The sequence below is a fragment of the Podarcis muralis genome, chromosome 3 (genome assembly GCF_964188315.1).
Source record: "Podarcis muralis chromosome 3, rPodMur119.hap1.1, whole genome shotgun sequence".
Lineage (NCBI taxonomy): Eukaryota > Metazoa > Chordata > Lepidosauria > Squamata > Lacertidae > Podarcis > Podarcis muralis.
Window position 1 is genome coordinate 16045835 of NC_135657.1, and position 19664 is coordinate 16065498.

Consider the following 19664-nt stretch of genomic DNA (forward strand, 5'->3'; position numbering starts at 1 on the left):
TAAAGAAAATACTGGAATACCAGGTGTAGTTTATGGTAATCCATTTCCTTTAATAAAAGTTGAAGGTAATAATGGGCTGGATCCAGATGATGTTAATTGGACCTTAGGTTCCATTAGAATCAATGACAAGTTAACTAAATTAACTTGTCACTAAATTAGTTCCCACTGATTTCAATGGGACATACATGCAACTTAACTCCATATGGATCCCACCCAGGGTTTATTATTTTTGAACTTTTTTAAAAATGCCAAATTATTTCCCTGCTGGATTTTTCCCAGGAAGTTTCAAGGCAAGACATGCCCCTTGTAGAAGCCAAATTCTTTCTCATGCAGAATTTGTACTTCTACCCACCATGTGCCTGCAAATTTAGTACAGGTTTACTAGCAGCAATCTGTTTGCAACTGTACAGGTTTCCAAAGTGGCAATCTGTTTGCAACACATTGCATGCTAGTGCCTTAACATGGAGGGAGGAAAAATCAGTAAGACCAAACCAATCAGTGGCTTTAACTTGTAAAGACCTGCACAGCTTGGCTTAGGACAAGGGTCTCTCAAGGACCACCTGCAAATGTCTTGAGAAAATCTGGCAAAGCTGTTCTCCGGGTTCCTCTGCCTAGTGAACAGAGGTGGGTAATATAACTGGGGGACTGAACCTTTTCTGTGGTGGTGCTTCCTAGATGCTTATGCCTGGTTCCTCCGTTCACAAGTTTTCAGTATTGGACAAAAATTGTTTTATTTGACAAGGTATTTTAATTCGATGCCCTTGTTAAGCTTTTGTTGTCTTGAAGCTTTGAGTTTTAGCTGAATGTTTATTTGCTACTGCCACTTTTTAGTTTTGTCCTTAACTTGTTGGTTTATTATGTTTAGCTTTATGTTCATAATTATCCAGTAAATTTCACAATCACTTTTTTAAAAAGGAAAGACAAGATACACATAATTAAGATACTGCACTACAATTATTGGATGATTTAATCATTTAATCTGTTGTTTCCATTGACAAATTATATTAAAGATTTTAAACATTTGTTTGCGTTATTTGAAATGCTGCCCAGATGTAACTCAGTAAGCCAGCAAAGCATTGGTTGGTTTTACTCTTAAAAACCTTATGCATATTAAATTCTTCTGACAAAATCTTGACATCTTAAAAAAACACCCCTGAACTACCCAAATAATAATAAAAGCACTTAACTTTATGAGTCAAAAACATAAAATAAAATAAAATATACTTTAAGTAACAAAATATCAGTTCTTATGTGCTTCAAAAAATTATTTCAATCATACAATTTATACATTTGAGTCAACCTTATGTTTATTACTATATGAGTGCAGTTTTCAGTCAAATCCATACGAGAAATAAAGGCCTCAACGGATAGCTTGTACACCAGTCAGGTACAGGGTTTAAAGGCTTTTTCCTACATTGCAATCTAGCGACATGAAAGCATTCCTATGACTGAAAAGATTGTGTTAGTGGTCAAATAATCTGTGCAGACACAAGCTTCTTCCAAGTCAGTTGTAGCTATTTACCATTCGGAGGATACATTTTCAAGTTTAGAGAGCCACACAGGAGTGATCTCATGTCTTTAAAATTACCCATGCAGAAAACAGCGGACAGAAAATAGAATTATACCTGTAATTTATTTGCTTATTAATACATCTATAAATGATAGCTTTTATAATATGCATGCTTAGAAAAACATGCCTATAAAGACAAATCCAAGTTGGAAGCAAATGCATGCAAGACATCATTTTGGACTAGCAAGTAAAGTCCAAGGATGTAATTCCAGTATGTTATTTGAAGTGCAGACAGAATTATGTACATCTTTCACTAGTGGAAGCAGCTTCTAAAGAACATTATTAGATGTAGCAACTTTTGTTTTCATGAGGTAATTTTGTATTTATGTGTAAGTAAGTAAAGATACCAAAGATTGTATACAACTCACCAAGAATTTCTTCTACGCAAGGCCCATCAATTCAAATGGGAGTTGCACAAGACATTAGTGGATTGGGTTCACCGGTTTTATGGCATGGCATGCTTAATGTAAGAAACGCTCAGACATTATTCCCTGCAAATTACTTAGGGCCTACAGTGCTCATGACTGACTGCAATTTCATTCTTCTTCCTGGGCCGTTTGCCCTTCTAGAGGAACTCAAGACAACAGCGGCAGTGCTTTTGGCTGAGAGAATTAGACGTCCTCGAGTTTCAGTCTGCAAATAAAGGGAGACCGGAAGGAGCCCAAATAGAGATGTCCATCATGTTCATGTGCTTCACTTATGTAAGTTGCCACCATTCCATTCGGATCATGGAAGCTTCTTCTGTAGGATCCAGTGTCACTTAGTTCTAGAAGTAGGCTGTACTTGGGCACAAATTTTATCACCATTTCTTGACTGAGCAGCTGGGGGAAGAAAGTATTCATTTTAGGGGTAACCACCTAAGTCGTAAGCATTACGAGTACACTGAACAGTCAGTTAAAATATGTTCACCAATTCAGATTTTAAACCCCAGAACGTCCAAAGAGTATCAACCATCCAAAAGCTCTTTGAAGCAATTTATTATGGGGCAGAATTAAAAATATGCTCAAGTATCTTCCCCAACCTGGTGCCCGTGACCCAGATGTTTTAGATGACTTCTCCGCCATTCCTGACTATTGACCATGCAGGCTGGGGCTGACGGGAGCCATAGCCCAAGGCTTTTGGAGGGCACTAGGTTGGGTAAGGGTGCACTAAATCAATGGGGAGTGTTAAAGCTTGCCCAAATTAAGCTTCTCGTGATGGGTGCTTTTTGTTTTTTTAAAAACTGCAAATGTAAGCATTTTAATCTTAAAGCATTTTTAATTTACTGTCTATTTGAGTGAATGTTGCAGTTTTAGTGCTTTTTAATTTGTTGCATCCGTTTTATGCTTTGTTCTGCTACATAAAAATAAAAACTACTTTTATGTTTCATAAACTTGTAAACCAGCCTGGGAACGTAAATTTATGTTGAAGGTGTGGGATATAAATATTGATGCGTTTCAATCTTCACACCAGCCCAACAAGCTGGTAAGGTAATAAGCACCAGTGCTGGCAAGCTGGGACACTTGTTGGACTGCTAAGAGGAATGAAGAACATCAGCCCTCGGAACTTCCGTTTGCCAGCACCACCAAAAGGGAGGGAGGACTTCACAGGTGCCTGCAACAGCCATTGCCTCTCCAAGTCCTAGGGGTTGGAGTGGTTTCAATACCATCTGCCTAAAGCAGGAACAACTGGTTGACTAGGAAAAGGACTCTCAAGGGGAAAAAAATCCGTCCCCCAGAACTTCCTTTTGCTGCCACCATCTTTGAGACAGCACAACAAAGGGTCACACAATTTAAACATTTGATTGATATTGCCCGGTATTCTGGCTCTATCATTGTGAGGGCAATATGATCTGTCCATAAATCGGCTATTTCAAATCACTTTTTGAGAAACATTAATATTAATACACTGCTTTTAAATGTCTTTTTTTAAACGAACCAATTGGCTCTCAAGATAGATTATGCAATTTATCATCAAAGCAGAATTTGTTTTACCTTAAATATTATTCTTTTAATCCATGGTTTTTCAGATAAGAAATCCAACATAGAAAATCCAGGATTGGACCGAATAGCTGACATAGCCACCCAATAACCTCCAGAGCTGCTTGGACGTATGTTATCTGGAAAGCCGGGCATATTTTCTATAAACATGTCTTCTCCACCTTTCATTAGGCCAGATACGTAATATCTGCAAAATTAAAGTGCTTTAATATATTACAAGATAATAGCACATGTCAAGGAGGAACCATAGAAACCAACAAGTGCTTCCTCCCAGGAGGAAGAAGAGCCAAGAAAAGACCTACTATATCACAAGTGGGCAAAATTCGTCAGAGCAAGCGAGTCTGCAGTTTGCATAGTAAAAGCAGTGAGTTCGCTTGCAGAGCACAGTATTTAGAAAAGTCTCTTCAACAAGGATGATCAACAAACTTTGCATCAAATATATTCCTAAAAAGATAGGTAAAGGGACCCCTGACCATTAGGTCCAGTCGTGGCCAACTCTGAGGTTGTGGTGCTCATCTCGCTTTATTGGCCGAGGGAGCTGGCGTGCAGCTTCCGGGTCATGTGGCCAGCATGACTAAGCCGCTTCTGGCGAACCAGAGCCAGAGCAGCACACGGAAACGCCGTTTACCTTCCCACTGGAGCGGTACCTATTTATCTACTTGCACTTTGATGTGCTTTTGAACTGCTAGGTTGGCAGGAGCAGGGACTGAGCAACAGGAGCTCACCCCGTCGCGGGGATTCGAACCGCCGACCTTCTGATTGGCAAGTCCTAGGCTCTGTGGTTTAGACCACAGCGCCACCCGCGTCCCTAAAAAGATAGCTGAGCTTAAAACACTTGGCTAATGCTGTTGGTGCAAACTTTAATGTATAGCCAGCTTGGGAGGCATCCCACATACCTTCGTATTCTTGCCATAGTTGTTTCGGCCACCAACACAAAGTCTTCAGCAGGTGAGAGCTGGACTCCATTTGGAAATCGGAGCCCTCCCATTAAGACTTTCACTTCCTTTGTGACAGTGTCATATTCAAGCAAGCTAAGGGCAAAACCATTAACACAGTCATTAATTTTTAAATTCATTTGTCATAAAGATGCGTGCAAACTAATACATAACCATGTAGACAATAACAGAACCAATACAAGGAGCACATATGTGTAAGAGACCCACAAGTCAGAAGGGGTCTCAAGCAGAGCAGTATTATAGTCCAGTTTCCTAGAGATTTCAATACTCACAGGCTCATTTAACTTCTGTGAACCTACATGTTTCCTAGTTGCTTCATTCACAAATTTGCTTGTAATGCCGTATTTTTATTGGCTTGGTTTCCACGCAACTCTAAGCAGAGTTTATTTTGAACTATGGTTTCACACAAACAAGCAGCCTGCTGGTGCAGGCTTCTCAAAAGTCTCACCACTCCTGTCTGGGCCGTGCTTGACAGACACTAACCACAGCACTGGCTCACAGGTATGCATTAGTAGGAGCACAAGCAACCTAAACTCCAGCTCAAGGGTGGGGCTGCTCATTCAATTAAGCTATTACTATTACCTTTAATTAAGAATTAGCACATTGGCTAAGAGAAAATTCCACACCAGGCAGTCCCAGCCGTGCTACAGACCAGAAGTCGTACTGCTCTGTCAAAATTCTGCTTTCGCAACGGGCATCAAAACACTGCAAGGATTTTCCCCAGTTGGGACTTACCGTCCATCATCGGAAGCCTCCATGATTAACAAGGAATAGTCTTTTCTGTGCCATTTACTACTGGAGTCAGTAAAGTAGATTTTCCTTCCGTCTCGCGTCAGTGTAAGATCATTCACAAAGGACATGTTTTTTCCTTCAATGGGAATCTTGGAGGACACAAGTGGTTTCACTTCACCTGATCACAGAAAGGAGGACTTGGTTAACCCCTTGCTTTCCTACATGCTTGAAGTTTAGATTACAGTATTTTTCGCCCTATAGGGCGCATCTCGTTTTTTTTTGGGGGGGGGGGAATAAATAAATAAAAAATTATTTCCCCAACTGCGAGGCGGGGGCGGGGGAAGCCCGAGCTTCCCCCGACCCCAGAACAGGCTGTTTCCCGCAAGCCTTGCGAGCCCGCGGGAACTCCCGCCGGGCTCCCAAGGCTTGCGGATAGCTTCCGGAAGCCTGGAGAGAGAGAGGGGTCGGTGCGCACCGACGCTTCTCGCTCTCCAGGCTTCAGCGAAAGCCTGCATTTGCCCCATAGGACGCACACACATTTCCCCTTCATTTTTGGAGCGGGAAAAGTGCGTCCTATAGGGCGAAAAATACGGTAGTTAATAACTTTCCAATGATAAGAGCTTTCCTTATGCATCAAAATGGCAGATGGAAAATAATTTACAAATATTTTCATTTACTTTGGCTAAGGAAGAGGAATCTGTGTTTGCACATAAGAAAGGTTTTTTGTTCTTAAAACTGAACAGCTTGCATTTCAAGGTGTGCTTTTGTCGTATGTTACTTAAAGTAGACAGATCCATCAGGCTGAGACTTTCCCAACTCCCTTCTTGCTGTACTGAAAGCTTGCTTTAAACAGCCACCTTTCCCTGAGTGTTTTCTCCTCTCTGCTTGCTCTGCTTAAACCTCTGCCATTGTTTAATACCGTCATTTTCCTCTTTTGTATGAGAGAAAAAGGATGCAGAGCCATGGAATATTACATAGTCCTTTCACACAACTTGTTTCCTTCCCAGTATTAGGGGTTGTTTTCAGCCTGGTTTCCCAGATTCAACATAGTAATTTGGAACAGGTATTTTATTAGCAAGCAAACATTCATGTATGTACAACATTTATCAGCTGCTAATCTTCACTAACAGAACAAGATGACAGGATTGCTCATCTTAAAACAGTGACATATATCATCATGGTGTGTGGGCAAACGGCTGAAGAATAGGAAGGAGACATGAAAATGGGGGTGATCTGTATGCAAAGAGGAGTTGGAAAAGGAAGTGAAGGGGAAAAGGGGGGGGGTGCAAAGAGTTGCCAAAAAGGAGTAGGAGGCATGGGAATGAGGTTTAAGAAGAAAGCAGGGAAATGAAAAGCATCTGAAGAATAGGAGATCATGGCGACTTCACAAGGAAGACAAAAGAAATGCCAAAGCAAACATGAACAGGAAAAACATGAGTGCAAGTTTACCTGAGACAGGATTGATTTCAAAGAGTCCATAGTATGCATCTGCCACAAAAAGGGTGTTCTCTGGTCCAACTCTGATTCCAAGAGGTCTCCCACATGCGGTTTCATCTTCTCTGGTTCCTTTTAAGACACATTTCCAGCAAGTTAACAGCAGCAGTTTTTATACAAATATTTCTATACTGCTTTAGGAAAAAATGCCATTACTTCAGAATTTAATCCAAAAACAAATATTCAGCAAAACTTTACTGATATCAACACCATTTTACGCTGACAAAATTCCAAAATGGTATCTTTAGTGGTCTGCTTCAGGAAACAACAATGCACCTTGCAGATTATTGATATTTTCCGGGCAACATTAAATTGTGCTAGTGCATGAACACAACAAGACTTTTGCCTCTCTCCTCCTCCTGTGCGCGCCCTGTGCTATCCCTAAATCTGCTCCAGAGGGTGGGGGAACTCCCAGAACAGATTTAGGAGGCACACAAGAGGAAGAGAACTTTTACTTACGCAAGGATAAATCCCTGCACTGATGGAACTATCAGTTTAGTTCTATGCTGTGTTTAGTGCTATGCTGAATGCAACCCTTTGTACAAGATCCAACTTCATGCCAGCAGGCGCAACAGGACTTCCTCTTCCTTTCCTCCCACTTCTGTCCCACCCCCAGCAAATTTTAGAGAAATTCCTCTTGCACAAGTAGGCTGACACTTCAATGTCACCCTAACATATTTATTGTGAAGATTTCATGGACAAATAACTAGTTGCCTTATAATAAATGTGATGTATAATCTCTTCTAGTTGTGGATTTTTATTGCATTTATGTTTTTGTTGCCACTTTTAGGACAAGTTATTCTTTTTGCAGGCAGAATGAAGATGTAGCCAAAGCAGCAGCAAATGTTTAAAACTTTTACGTTCACAGTGCCCTCTACTGGCTGTTCCAAAAAAGGAAACCAACACAAGCAAAGCTAGACATTCATTCTGCAAGTTACCAACAAGCATTACTGTACAACTCTGTCTCTTTCTTGCCCCTTACTGACTTCACACGGCACAACATGTGAAAAACATAGCCTGTGGTAAGTGAAGTCATTTCCTTTTTCCAAAATACATTTCTCTTCCACTGTTCTATGTAGGAAAACACTTCCAGCCGGAACAATGCAGAGTTGCCTCTCTCAACTTTAACAGGCTAAAGCCAATCACTCCAAAAAGTTGGACCACTGCTATCCTATATTCTCTTAAGCACCTCTGTGTGTGAAGGGGATAATCTGAGTGTAAGTTATTGGACTGTGCTATATAACAAAATAAATGGATGGAAGCATTAGAGAAAAAGAAAAGGTACACAGAATTTTTTTAAAAGAAAAAATCAAAGGATAGATGTTAAGGAAATGAGATCCTACAAGTAATGGTGCAAATCTGGATGCTGCAATGAGGCTTCTCATTCTCCACGTGCAATTTCAGGTGTTGTAGTTCCTCATTTTTCATGTGCAATTTCAGGTGTAGTTCCTCTATTTTTCTATAGTATTAAGCTAAGCTAAAGTCAAAGATATGAGGGACGCGGGTGGCGCTGTGGGTAAAAGCCTCAGCGCCTAGGGCTTGCCGATCAAAAGGTTGGCGGTTGCTCGGTCCCAGCGCCTGCCAACCTAGCAGTTTGAAAGCACCCCCGGGTGCAAGTAGATAAATAGGGACTGCTTACCAGCGGGAAGGTAAACGGCGTTTCCGTGTGCGGCTCTGGCTCGCCAGAGGCAGCTTTGTCACGCTGGCCACGTGACCCGGAAGTGTCTCCGGACAGTGCTGGCCCCCGGCCTATAGAGTGAGATGGGCGCACAACCCTAGAGTCTGTCAAGACTGGCCCGTACGGGCAGGGATACCTTTACCTTTCTATATACAATGTTTAAAGTCAAAGATGGAATGATGTGCAGTACCAGAATGAAGGGCATGTTATCCACATTATATTGAGATACTGACTGTACCTGACTGCTATATGATATCCCCAAGTGTAGCCAAACACCACCAGCCCTGGCTTCCCATAAGCTACTGGGCCCAGTTTATAAACTACTTGATGGCCTTTCCCAGCAGGTCCCAACCTGTCCAATGAGACTGGCAGGAGACTGGCTGGTGGTACAAGCAATGGGTGCTGTGCATTTGGCAGTGACATGGCAGGGATTTTAATGCATTTTTTCCTTTTAGTACCGGTAGTTTAATTTTTTTATACAGCATTGTACTAATTGGATGAAGGTTGGTTTGGAAATAAATAATTTCTTTTGAAGATTGCCCGAATATAGCTGTGGCAATTTGGTAGCTTGGAATAAGGGAATCCCTATAATCTTTCACTGGTAGCCATGAGTCTGGGAGAGCATCGATTTCCCAAGACCTTGCTGCATTCTCCCTTTCATTTGCAGAACCTTGTGACACATCGACCTTTACAAATCTGCTCCTCTTAACCACTGCATGGTCAGTTTCCTGCTCCGAACATCCCCTCTGTTGCTGTCCCATGTCAAACTCAGCTAGGGTATTTTCAACCAAAGCCATTATCTGGCAATCAGGGCTGCAGTTGAGCAGTTAGCTAGAATCATTGGCATGAAGGTTAAAAGAATCACAAATAGAGAACCATCAGGAAGTGTTGATACAGTTTAGATAAAAAAATAACAAATGGTAGCGTGTGCTGAATTACTGACCATTACTCCAAAGTGTTAGCAAGTCAGTTCTCAGACCAAACCTGTATAATAAGGCCTATGAAACTATATACCAAAAAATAACCTGCCTAAAATGCACTGTGAAGAGCATTATGAAATTAAGCTATTTTTCCATTTAGGAAAAGAAAAATCATTTGTGCACCTTAAAATGAGTTAGATAATAATCAAGCAAATGATTTAGCAAAGCTTAAAATGTTGACAGTACAATCACTATACAATTCAGACCAAAATGCAATAGCAGCAATAAAATACGTCGTTCCTCTAACTTACCACAGGGGCCATGTCCAAGTCGGGCTAATGTGTGTATTTCGCCATTTTCAATCTTTAGAATTTTTCCATCCGCTGTACCAGTGAACAACACATCTAAGAGAGACAAGTTGTAAGATAAGCTTTTTATGAATTCTGGAAACTGGAAGTACTGTATGAATTGTACATTGTTCCTTCATAAAAAAAAGCTCATGACCTTTAAATATTAAAACTAAAGTCAGCCACAAATCATGTCCACAGTAGCAGTCATCTGTGGCTCAAAGCCACATGAACACACTCCAGTCAGCATCTGGCTCATAAACAACAGGACTCCAATTACAAACCTTTTGGAGGGATAACTTAGATCCTTTATATTGAGATACAATACTTGTTCAATTTTTACTTTCTTTAATGTTGATATCTCTTGGATTTCTCACCATCAGTGGATTTTTGTAGCTCTGGTGGCTCCTATTCACCAATTAAGGTTCCAGTAGAAAGGGAAAGCATTGCTTGTTTTCATCTTCCATAATCCAAGCTAATAGATGGCTTTTTATTTTGATGCATTTCCCATTAGTCAGAGTAATCAGAGATTGACCAGCCTTTAACTGTAACACTGGGACAATCTTGTGCATTCATGGTTATTTTCTTATTTCTAAATTTTGACATTCTTGGTAGTGTCCTATTTTTGGTAGTATGTGTGTTTGGTTACATTTTCTTCAATTTACATGTTTGCTGTTTATTATTTTGATTATGAACTGTGAATAAATGGTCTTGCCTGTGAATCTATAGTGATTCTTGCCATTTGCTTCCTGGAAAGTTACAGAGGCCATGTTGGATCAGAAAAAAGGACTTCTAGCCAGCATCTTGTTTCCCAGTGAGCAGCCAGATGCTTCTAGCAAGGCCATAAGCAGGACATGAAGGCAATAGCCCTGTTCCATTGTTGCTCCTCAGCAACCATTAAGACACTTATCCACTTACAAGAGCAGGGACATCCAAGCACCTTGAGTATTAGACCCTGAACACACCAGGTGGGGACCCAAGGTACACTAGCTCTCTGGATATAGAAGATCAGCTCTCCCTAGCTCTTTCACATATCCCACAACACAACAGCTACAGAAACCACACTACTGTTACAACTTAGAGTGTGTCAAATCTTCTAACATGACATGCTCTTTCACTGTGTGCTTTATAGAATTGAAGATTTGATTATTTCAGAAATCAATTGCACAGTTGTTTGGATCAATAACAGTAGATCAATGGTTACACCAAGAGTTACCAACATGACTTATGGAGTAGTTATTACTATAAAGCAAGCTTCCTCAAACTCGGCCCTCCAGATGTTTTTTTGGCCTACAACTCCCATGATTCCTAGCTAGCAAGACCAGTGGTCAGGGATGATGGGAATTGTAGTCTCAAAACATTCAGGAGGGCCGAGTTTGAGGAAGCCTGCAATAAAGTATTTGTGGGGGAAAACAGAGCAAGAGAAAAAGTGATTTTTTGCTAGGCTCAGAAGGTCTCATGTTTGACTCAAGCTCCAAGCATTATGACCCTTCACAGTTTAGCATGCAGATGTTATTGTGCTTACCGCCGATGTTTGCAATAGATTCTGGTCCAACAAGCTGATTTTCAAATAGCCTTTCTGCTTGTCGGAGCTTGAAGTTTGGCTCTAATGCGCCAGTGAGGAGAGGAGGTTCTTTGAAGCTAGGAGAGGGGAAAAAGGAGAACCAATTTCATCGGTGGACTGAAAGAAAAGGGCAGGCAGCCAACCAATTTTGGAAGATTCTGGATACAGATAAACCTAGTTTTCCTTTCTACCTCGGGCACTAAAAGGCAGGTGAGGCTGGACATGAGTTTCAAACACACTCTGCTCATACTGCGTATGGAAGGTATATACTTGTGTACATAAAACGCATCAACATAAGATCCAAAATGTTACAATATCTTGATAGAAAGTTTAAACTATAGTTTAACATAACATGCAAAATAAGCCAGCATCAAGCCAACACACTCGAGATGGAAAAGCCACAGAGAGCCCTGCAGATCTCTCTTAATTCAAAATAGGGAAAAAACCCCAGGGCATTTGCAAGATCAGCATGATGGACACTATCACAAGGACATACAATGGACCACCTATTGGGGAAAATTCCACTCTTACATCTTTTATACTAGTTTCCCATTCTAGTTCGGTGTCAAACGAACAAACACCAATTGTTCAAATGGCAATGCTTTCAGTTTTAAAGCACTTTTCAACTTTGTACTCATTTCCAACGTTGAAGCATTTTAATACTGCATATTTGTAACTCAATTATTTGCACAGCTTTTCTGAAACAATTCTCCATTGCGAGGTAAAATGCTTCTTAATGAAGACTTGCTTTTATGGAACACCTTACAGATCACTTCAAAATACACACCGTGATTACTTCCGCCAATAAGATGTAGTCATCCAGAGAAATGATCATACCACCAGGTGGTCAGTAACACTACCGAACAGCTTAGGAAAGAATCTTACCTAAATGAAATAGTAGCCATTTCCCTGTTCTAGATCTGCTTAGCGCTACTTAATCATGTATTTTGCTGTCAGGATAATGTAAGTTAAATGGACCAAACCTAAATACAACATGAAAGGTTGTATGAAATGGAGGATTCTAAGGACATTGATGTGATTACGAATGTTAAACTTGTCAATTCCTGAAACTTATCATGTCAGTAAGATTTACAGGTTGATCTAACCTTATTTACTTGACAGTAAGCCCCCACTTATTTCAGAGGGACCTGATTCACAGAAGTATGCTTTGGACTATAGACTTAAAAACTTTTTTCATCTCAAAAAGATAAAAGTATTTATTCTGACATATGTATGGCTCCTCATAAGAAAGTTATATGGATGGCCTACATTATATAAGCAAAGAACACAATTGAAACACAGTGGTACCTCGGGTTACATACGCTTCAGGTTACATACACTTCAGGTTACAGACTCCGCTAACCCAGAAATAGTACCTCGCGTTAAGACTTTGCTTCAGGATGAGAACAGAAATTGTGCTCTGGCGGCGCGGCAGCAGCCAGGAGGCCCCATTAGCTAAAGTGGTGCTTCAGGTTAAGAACAGTTTCAGGTTAAGAACCGACCTCCGGAATGAATTAAGTACTTAACCCGAGGTACCACTGTATAATGCAAAAAGCAGAAGCATTAAGCGGGAGGGAGAAACTACATAAATACTACAAAACAGAACTTGTCACATCATACACCCCCCCCAGTTTCAAACATAAAATAAAAAAGGACCCAGGATGCAGGGTGCCAAAGGCAGCAGGGAGTCATAATGATACATAACTTACAACAACCCTGTTTGACTTAGTTTCAACCCCCCCCCCCAAAGCCTTTGCCAATTTTTCTCTGAGCTTTCAAAGTCTAATGTGTAATCAAACATTTGTTTGCACTTGCTTCTCCAGCATACCTTTCTTTGTGTGTTTGTGGTAGCATTTAATGCTCAGCAGGTTTGGGTACTTTTGACCAATGGGCAGCTTCCTCTTTCTACCAAGGTTTGCTCAATACCACCACTGCATAACCAGTCACAAGAACAAGTCTAGTCTCCCATGCCTAACTGTATGCAACTGTCTCACATTATCACGTGAATGTAAGCTGTATTCCTGTAAAGCTGTGACTCAGGTGTTCACCTGGGCCCAAGTTTTCATGCGTGACTATTCTGATGAGCACCAGACACTTTTTGGCACCTGCTAAAAATATTCCTTTTTAGAAAATCCTACCCAGATGCTTTAAAAATTGAGGTAATTTTAATCTGTTTTAGTATTTTAACTTTTGTATGTTTTAAAGGTTGTAAATTTGTCTTGATTTTTCTGTTTTATCTTTTGTAAACCACTTCATTTTTTAAAATAATACAGTGGTGTATAAATTTTATGAAAAATATTAATAAAGTAAGTCAAATTTATTACGCCAAAAGATTTCTGGGGAATAGCCCATTTCCTCAGATGCATGGAAGTGTTATCCTGAGTTTCAGGGGTGTGTACAAATTCACATGCAAGCATTTGTATGAGTTCCCTTAAGTCATGTGGGGGCACCCCTAAGAAAGGGTTAAACTGTTCCATTAACCAGGTGCCACTACTGAAAAGGCCTTCTCCCTGGTGGTGAAAATATGAACGGCGGCATCCAACCAAGCCGTCCTCAAGAGTAGATCCACTGAAATAAAATGAATTTAGTCAGTCATGACTAACTTGTCACTGATTTCAGTAGATCTACTCTAAATACAGTTTAAATATATATATCATCCAAACATATATTCATTTTCAAAACCAATGCAGTAAAGCTTTAGTACTAACACCTGGCAAGACTGAAATGAGAACTGAATAGTCTCATTCCAACAATATGGGATTTTATTAATCTGGAGTGTTTTCCTTGTTCTGAAATCTTTCCCAAATGAGAGATGTCAACTTTTGGGTGCTCTCAGTGCCTCCAAAGTACAATTTCCTTCAAAGACTTCTTAGTGAACTCCTTGCTTGAGGTACAAGAGAACTGGGCCTCTTATCATTAAGCTCTCTCCATGGGTACCATACAAATATCCTTCTTCCTTCCCTCAATATTCCTAAAAATGTGCTGAATCCAAATTTGGCTTCATGTTTGCAGAGACCCTAGATGCAGAGAGACCATAGGCTCATTTTAGCTGAGCAATCTGCACAACCCATGAACAAGGTATACTTATTGTGTTGGATCAAGTCCATGTAGGCACCTTTGCAAACATGTACGCAAGACAGGTGCAGAGCAGACACACCAAGGGGAGTTGACACAATTCCCAGAGTGCTAAACAAATGAATAACCAACTCTAGCCAGATGAGAACACTTGCCAAAGTAGTCCTATTGTGCTTGAAGATCCTCTTATTTGCTCGCAGTCTTAAAGGATGCGCTGTTCGTTTCGCTTCAGAAATCAATTTTCCATCTTCCTTATTATATTTGATTGCATTTATTTAAAAAATACATACAGCAACTGTTATTCATTTCTAAGATCTGAACTGAGACAGCAAATGTGAAATTTGTTGAGATACCAAAAGCAATCCAGCTTTCAATACGTCTTTCAGTATCAGAATACTCTATATCTTAGCAGGCTGCACAGTCCTGTGTATACTAAACATCAGTTTAATCAGGTCTTACCCTAATAATACCTGCATTCTGAAGCAAAAAAATTAAACTTACCAGCGATAAAAAAATGCTAATGAAGTATTCAGTTAAACACTTAAATTACATGCTACATTCTGATATCATACATACTTTGCAACTCACCTTATAGGCTGAGGGTCTATTGGACACTCCAGAAGAATTATTGCTCCAAATAAGGGAATAATTAGCGATACAGCCAAAGTCATGAAAGTCACACGGAATACTTTGTTGCTGTAAGTACTGTAACAAAAATACAAAACAGATTAGAAACTTAAATTGAAACTCTGCACAATTTTAAACAATGATCACCAGTGGGTTAGTGTAAATCTGTACCAGCGATTTCAGGCCAAGATTATACTATTTTATGAATGTGTAACTAGCAATGCATCTATGTATGCCTAGTTTTTCCACACAAGCATGTTGTATGAACTCAATGATTACGTTATTCCACTAAACAAAGGGGAATCACTAGTCAAATGAAGAAAAAACTCCAAATATCCTTTTCAAACCCATTACAATTTACAAATGATGTTACAACTGAGCTATACATTCAGATCACAAAAGGACATCTCAGGAATGTACCATTGCAAAATGCAGATGTAAGATTACACATCCAAATGCTTCCTCATGTAGAAAAGCTCCCTGCACATGGAAATCATGTCTAAGAAGATTCTAGCCTACCCTTCTTCCCATTCTATTAGTTATGCACAAGCAAGAATTTAAACTTTTATAGTTCATAATTAATATCCCACCTGCATTCTTAACAGTATAGTCCCAAGGAAGGATATAGCTTGTGATACAGAAAGCTCAGGCAGCAGAAAGGGAGGGAAATCACCTCCTCTTTCTACTTCTCTCTTAACTGCAGAGATGCCTTCTGTGTTTACTTGAACCTTTGCAGCTTATGCAAATAATCTTTGTGGAGGGCATATGGGAACAGGGGATTTGCCAATGGAGAACAGGTGAGTGGATTTAAGAACTCTGCATGTTCAATATGACTGGTACTTTCCAGTATGTGTTAGAAGCTGCCCAGAGTGGTTGGAGCAACCCAGCTAGGTGGGTGGGGTATAAATATTATTATTATTATTATTATTATTATTATTATTATTATTATTATTATTATTATTAGTTTGAGGTAGTATCCACAATGCATGAATCTGACAGTTTAAATCCAAACCTTTTTATAGCCTCAAGAGAGATTAAGGGTAAGTAAGTGGGAGAAACAGAACTGAAGTTCTGTGGATGAAACCAGCTTAAGATTTTACTTTCTCAGGGTAAAGGTTGCATTTCTAACCCTTAGCAAGCTTTTTAATCACCATGATTTGTGAAAGGAAAACGAAGCAAAGAAAACTTGAAATCTCATTTTCTGTACCATTTCTCTTCAGTTATCTACAAAGATAGATACTGGAGTACATTTAGATACATGAAGGCCTTTGGTATTAACAAATACAGTGTTGTGTCCTTCATAAATCAAGGACAAAAACTCTGCTAAGAGGAATGTTACGCAGCATTTTTTTTCTCTGATCAGCACATAAATGACTTTTTTTAAACAACTGGGAAGGGATAAGACAGGCTTAAAGGCCCTAGGAGCTGGCAAGGTCTGAACATCAACATTTCATCAAAGAAATGAAGAAATGCTGAACATGGATAAAAATGAATTGTGCTGCTCAAAAACCTATCCGTATACTTCTTCTTCATTTAACATGTCTAATTTGAAGACCACCAGCAACACGGAATTTGGTAAAGAAATTCAGCCATAGGAGATATGCCCATAGGACAGATAACAAACATCAGCCAACAGGCCCCACTGAAATGAATGGGATTACTTCTTGGTAGACAGGCAAAAAGAATTCCCTGTTAAATAAATAAAATAAAATTCAGTTTCTCAAACTGCAGTTTTGATGACACCAACATGCAGCCTTCTTCCCAGTATAGAAATTCTGGGACAGCAGAATTTGGCATTATCGTATTAGTTACACCTGAGAACTATTGTTGAAAGAGCCCTGCCCCACCCCAAGCATGCAAGATTGCAATAGGTCTGTGTGACTCAAGAGCTTACAACCAGAACCTGAAGCGCTGGAAGTTTATTGTTTTTGTTACATGTTTCTGCAATGTAGAAAGTATCCTATCTAAGTAATTTCTCTCCCAAATTTCTCTCTCCCAGATTTGGTGTGAAGGTAACATGTAGATTATAAACTGTTTTTCACACACACCAGATCAAGGATAGGTACAATCACTGAAAAGGATAACAAATTCAAGCAGGTTTACCCAAGAGGTTTACCCAACATTATGTCCCAAGGAGATGTGACATAATTATCCCCTTTTCTCTTCCATAGATTACCTCCAGGTACAGGTGTACAATGGAAACATGTGTTTACTGGAAGGTGAATCAGATATGTTAGCCATTGGGAAATAGGGAAATACTCCTCCAAGGAAGCATAAATGTAATTACAGTATTCTGCAGTCCAAATGCAAACTGAAATATGAACAGAGCGCTGGGTTTGCATGTACAGTCATAGCTCGTGTTGCGTTAGGTTCATGTTGCGTCTTTTCAGCTTGCGAATGTGGCAAGAGGTGTATACTTCTGGGTTTTGCCATGCGCACACACGATCTACATGCTTCGTGCATGCACAGAAGCACTCAATAGTGCCACACGGAAGAGGCGCTCTAGTTGCGGACTTTTCAGGGTGCTGACAGCACCCCAGAACAGATCCTGTCCGCAACTAGAGGTACCACTGTAATGTAAAGCCAAAGGTAGAAGAAACCAAGGCTCATAAGTCAGCAAAAATCAAGGCTTCACATGATGGTTTGTTGGCAGTAAAGAAACCAGAGTTTATTAACCATTGTTTAATAAACCATGATTAAAGCGTTAAGTGCAAACCAGGCTGTTCTTTCCAGTGGCTAGTGCTTCATTCAGACTCACTAAGCCATCCCCCAAACCACATAGTAAGTCACATTAAGAACACAGTAAGCAAACATACTCAGAAATTTACTTACGAAGGGGCTTGCCATGGATACTATTGCCATGATTGCCATGACTATTAGCATTTCTGAGTCATACTCTCGTATTTCAGCTGCTCACACAAATCCACCAAACTATCACTTATCTGAATTTAGTATTTGAACAATGTTGTCACCAGATAACTCCATATACTTCCACAGAGCTTGAAGATTTCGCCATGCTGCAAAGATGACTGAACTCTCCCCTAGTTAACCTTTGTCCTCTCTACGTAATGCTTCCTTTGCAAATGAGCTTAACAGGCTTCAATGCTGGAACCAATTTTCAACACCAGAGTTCTGACCAGGGCATTTTATACAGAGAGTTTAATAAAAGAAGAGTTATTATTTGTATTGTATTTATATACCACTTTTTTCTTCAATGAGCTCAAGTTAGCATACATGCTTCTCCCCCTCCTCATTTAACCTCCACAACAACCCTGTGAAGCAGGCTAGGCTGAGAGTGAGTGACTGGCCCAGTGAACTTTATGGTTGTGGCGGGAGCAGGGATTCAACCCTGGTCTCCTAGGTCCCAGTCTGACACACTAACCACTGCACCACACTGGATGTCACATTTCATGTGCATGTGCAGCACTCCCCAATTTCCATAACTAGTTACCACACATTTGGGATTTAGAAAGGGTTCAACTTGGGTCTGTCTTCTGGGTTTTTTTATTACTGCCATTTCATTGCCTTTATTGCAGAATTATTCTTTTTGTTTATACAACCAGAGCACATTTGACACTTTACAGCCTTGTATAATGGGTGGGCGGGGGAGAGCTGGATTCCTCCTTCCCAAGCACTTTTCGATCTACATTTTGGTAGGTTTGAAATGAATGCCCCAAATTTGAGTGTAGCATACGAGCAAATCTAATAAAATCCACGTGTTGGTTTTTATTGTAGCTATATTGTGATCACAGAAGGGGCCCCCCGCGCGCGCGTGTATTTACTGTGGGGAGGCAGAAGAAAGCGATGGGCCAAAATACAATGCAATACGAGACACAATGCACCGTGTTTGTGTTACATCGTGTTACATGCCTTGGCAGCACTGAGAGAGAACTTAATCAAATTATTCTTATTATATACGAATAAATGCCAGCAAATGAGAGGCCTTCCAAAAAGGTTTGAGCCCAGGAGCATTTCGTTGCAGAATTACGCGGCCCTCTTCTCCTTCCACCCTGCCCTAGGCAGGGAGGCAGCTCAGCCTCTCCCCTCCCGCCCGAAAGCACCCTCGGCCAGGCAAGACCCACTCCTTAAACCCGGGGTCTGGGGAGGAGGCCGAGGGGGAATGCCGCCTCACGCCGCCCACCCACCCCAGCTGCTCCCTCAAGGGCCGAGGCGGGGACTCGCTTTCCGGCCCCCTCGCGCCCCTCGCTCCGCGGCCGGAGGACCAGCAAGAAGGCTACCCCTTTCCCTCAGGGGCAGGCAGGCGAGCGAGCGAGCGAGCGGGCACCCACGAGGTCACCTCCCCGAGAAGCCGGACGACGCCCCTCACGCACCTGCCATCCTTGGTCTCCTGAGCCGTGTTGTCCTCGGTGATCACCTGAGGGCGTATAGGGCGCCGCTGCCTCAGGCCTTCCGCCTCATTCATGTTGCCCCCGTCGCCCCTCGGCGTGACTGAGGAGAAGAAGCGCGCTCGCCCGCCGCCGCAGAACAAGCTCTCCACGCAGCGCCAAGAGGAGGGGCCGCCCCGGAGCTCCGCCCCCGCCTCCATGCTTGCCCAACGGCCGCCAGGCTGGGGCCCCGCAGGCCCCGCCCCCTACATACCCGCCCAACGGCTGCCACAGAGCCACGCCTCCTCCTCTCGTAACGGCCGCCCCGCCGAAGCCCCGCCCACTCGGCTATGCCCGCCCAACGGCGACCCAACGGCCCCGCCGAAGCCCCACCCCG

At 41.4% G+C, this 19664-nt stretch overlaps 1 protein-coding gene across 1 annotated transcript; it reads right to left on the reverse strand.

The window, feature by feature from the left end:
• Positions 1-954: 954 nt before the first annotated feature.
• APMAP (adipocyte plasma membrane associated protein) lies at positions 955-19548 on the reverse strand. Its single transcript, XM_028725013.2, has 9 exons — positions 19274-19548; positions 14904-15020; positions 11202-11317; positions 9641-9733; positions 6687-6803; positions 5241-5415; positions 4446-4580; positions 3544-3736; positions 955-2391 (listed from the first exon to the last, which is right to left on the reverse strand). Exons 1-9 carry the CDS (start codon positions 19486-19488, stop codon positions 2182-2184), a joined length of 1371 nt encoding a protein of 456 aa, XP_028580846.2. The 5' UTR covers positions 19489-19548; the 3' UTR covers positions 955-2181.
• Between the last annotated feature and the right edge of the window lie 116 nt (positions 19549-19664).

Excerpts from the sequence above, each read along its gene's own strand:
- APMAP (XM_028725013.2), bottom strand. The coding sequence starts at position 19,488 with ATGGAGGCGGGGGCGGAGCTCCGGGGCGGCCCCTCCTCTTGGCGCTGC. Across the intron at positions 11,318-14,903 it reads ATAGACCCTCAGCCTATAAG|CTTCAAAGAACCTCCTCTCC; the intron begins GTGAGTTGCAAA and ends CCCCTCTCCTAG. Across the intron at positions 5,416-6,686 it reads TGAAATCAATCCTGTCTCAG|GTGAAGTGAAACCACTTGTG; the intron begins GTAAACTTGCAC and ends TTCTGTGATCAG.